The sequence below is a fragment of the Acanthamoeba castellanii genome, assembly GCF_000313135.1.
Source record: "Acanthamoeba castellanii str. Neff unplaced genomic scaffold scf7180000084777, whole genome shotgun sequence".
Classification (NCBI taxonomy): domain Eukaryota; phylum Discosea; order Longamoebia; family Acanthamoebidae; genus Acanthamoeba; species Acanthamoeba castellanii.
Genome location: NW_004457712.1, coordinates 854,958 through 855,512, shown reverse-complemented (window position 1 = coordinate 855,512; position 555 = coordinate 854,958). Strand labels below are relative to the sequence as shown.

Below are 555 nucleotides of genomic sequence, written 5' to 3'. Positions count from 1 at the left end.
TACCGTCGCGGGCCGCGCAGGCGGTAGAGGGCGTAGTAGAAGGCGTTCTCGAGGAGGAAGCGCAGGCTGTACATCTGCGCGGGCTGGCGGCCGTCGATGTCGGTGAAGCCGTGCTCCCACGCCAGGTCCGCCACGTTCAACATGCGCCCCGTCTGCTTGATCATTCCTTTGTCTATATCGTGCATGTGTCGTGTGTGTCGTGTGTGTGTCGTGTGTGTGTCGTGTGTGTCGTGTGTGTGTCGTGTGTGTCGTTAGAGATCTGGCATAGGTGAGGCGCGAGGAGCAGGCGCACCCTGAGCGAGCGCGGCGACGGCTCGGCCGGAGTAGATGGCGGACTCGCCGCCGCGGGTGACGTCGACCTTGTACTTGTTCGCCAGCACCTCGCGCTTCGAGAGGAACCGCTCTGTCTTCACCATCCCTGACAGATCCCATCATGTGAGCATTGGTGTGACGTCGCTCAGCGTGTGCGTGTGTGCGGTTGTGTGCGTGTGTGCGGTGCGTGCGGTTGTGCGGTTCATGCGCGTGCGTACGTACCTGGCCTGAGACTCACCGCGG

The 555-nt window shown here is 62.9% G+C and overlaps 1 protein-coding gene across 1 annotated transcript; it reads right to left on the bottom strand.

Moving 5' to 3' along the window:
- Positions 1 to 5: 5 nt before the first annotated feature.
- On the bottom strand, positions 6 to 416 carry ACA1_292020 (Dehydrogenase/reductase (SDR family) member 1, putative; the record flags this gene model as incomplete). The annotated part of the gene is made up of 2 exons (XM_004368071.1): positions 6 to 172; positions 293 to 416. Coding segments are annotated over 2 exons (291 nt in total), but the record flags the coding sequence as incomplete, so codon positions are not given.
- Positions 417 to 555: the final 139 nt, after the last annotated feature.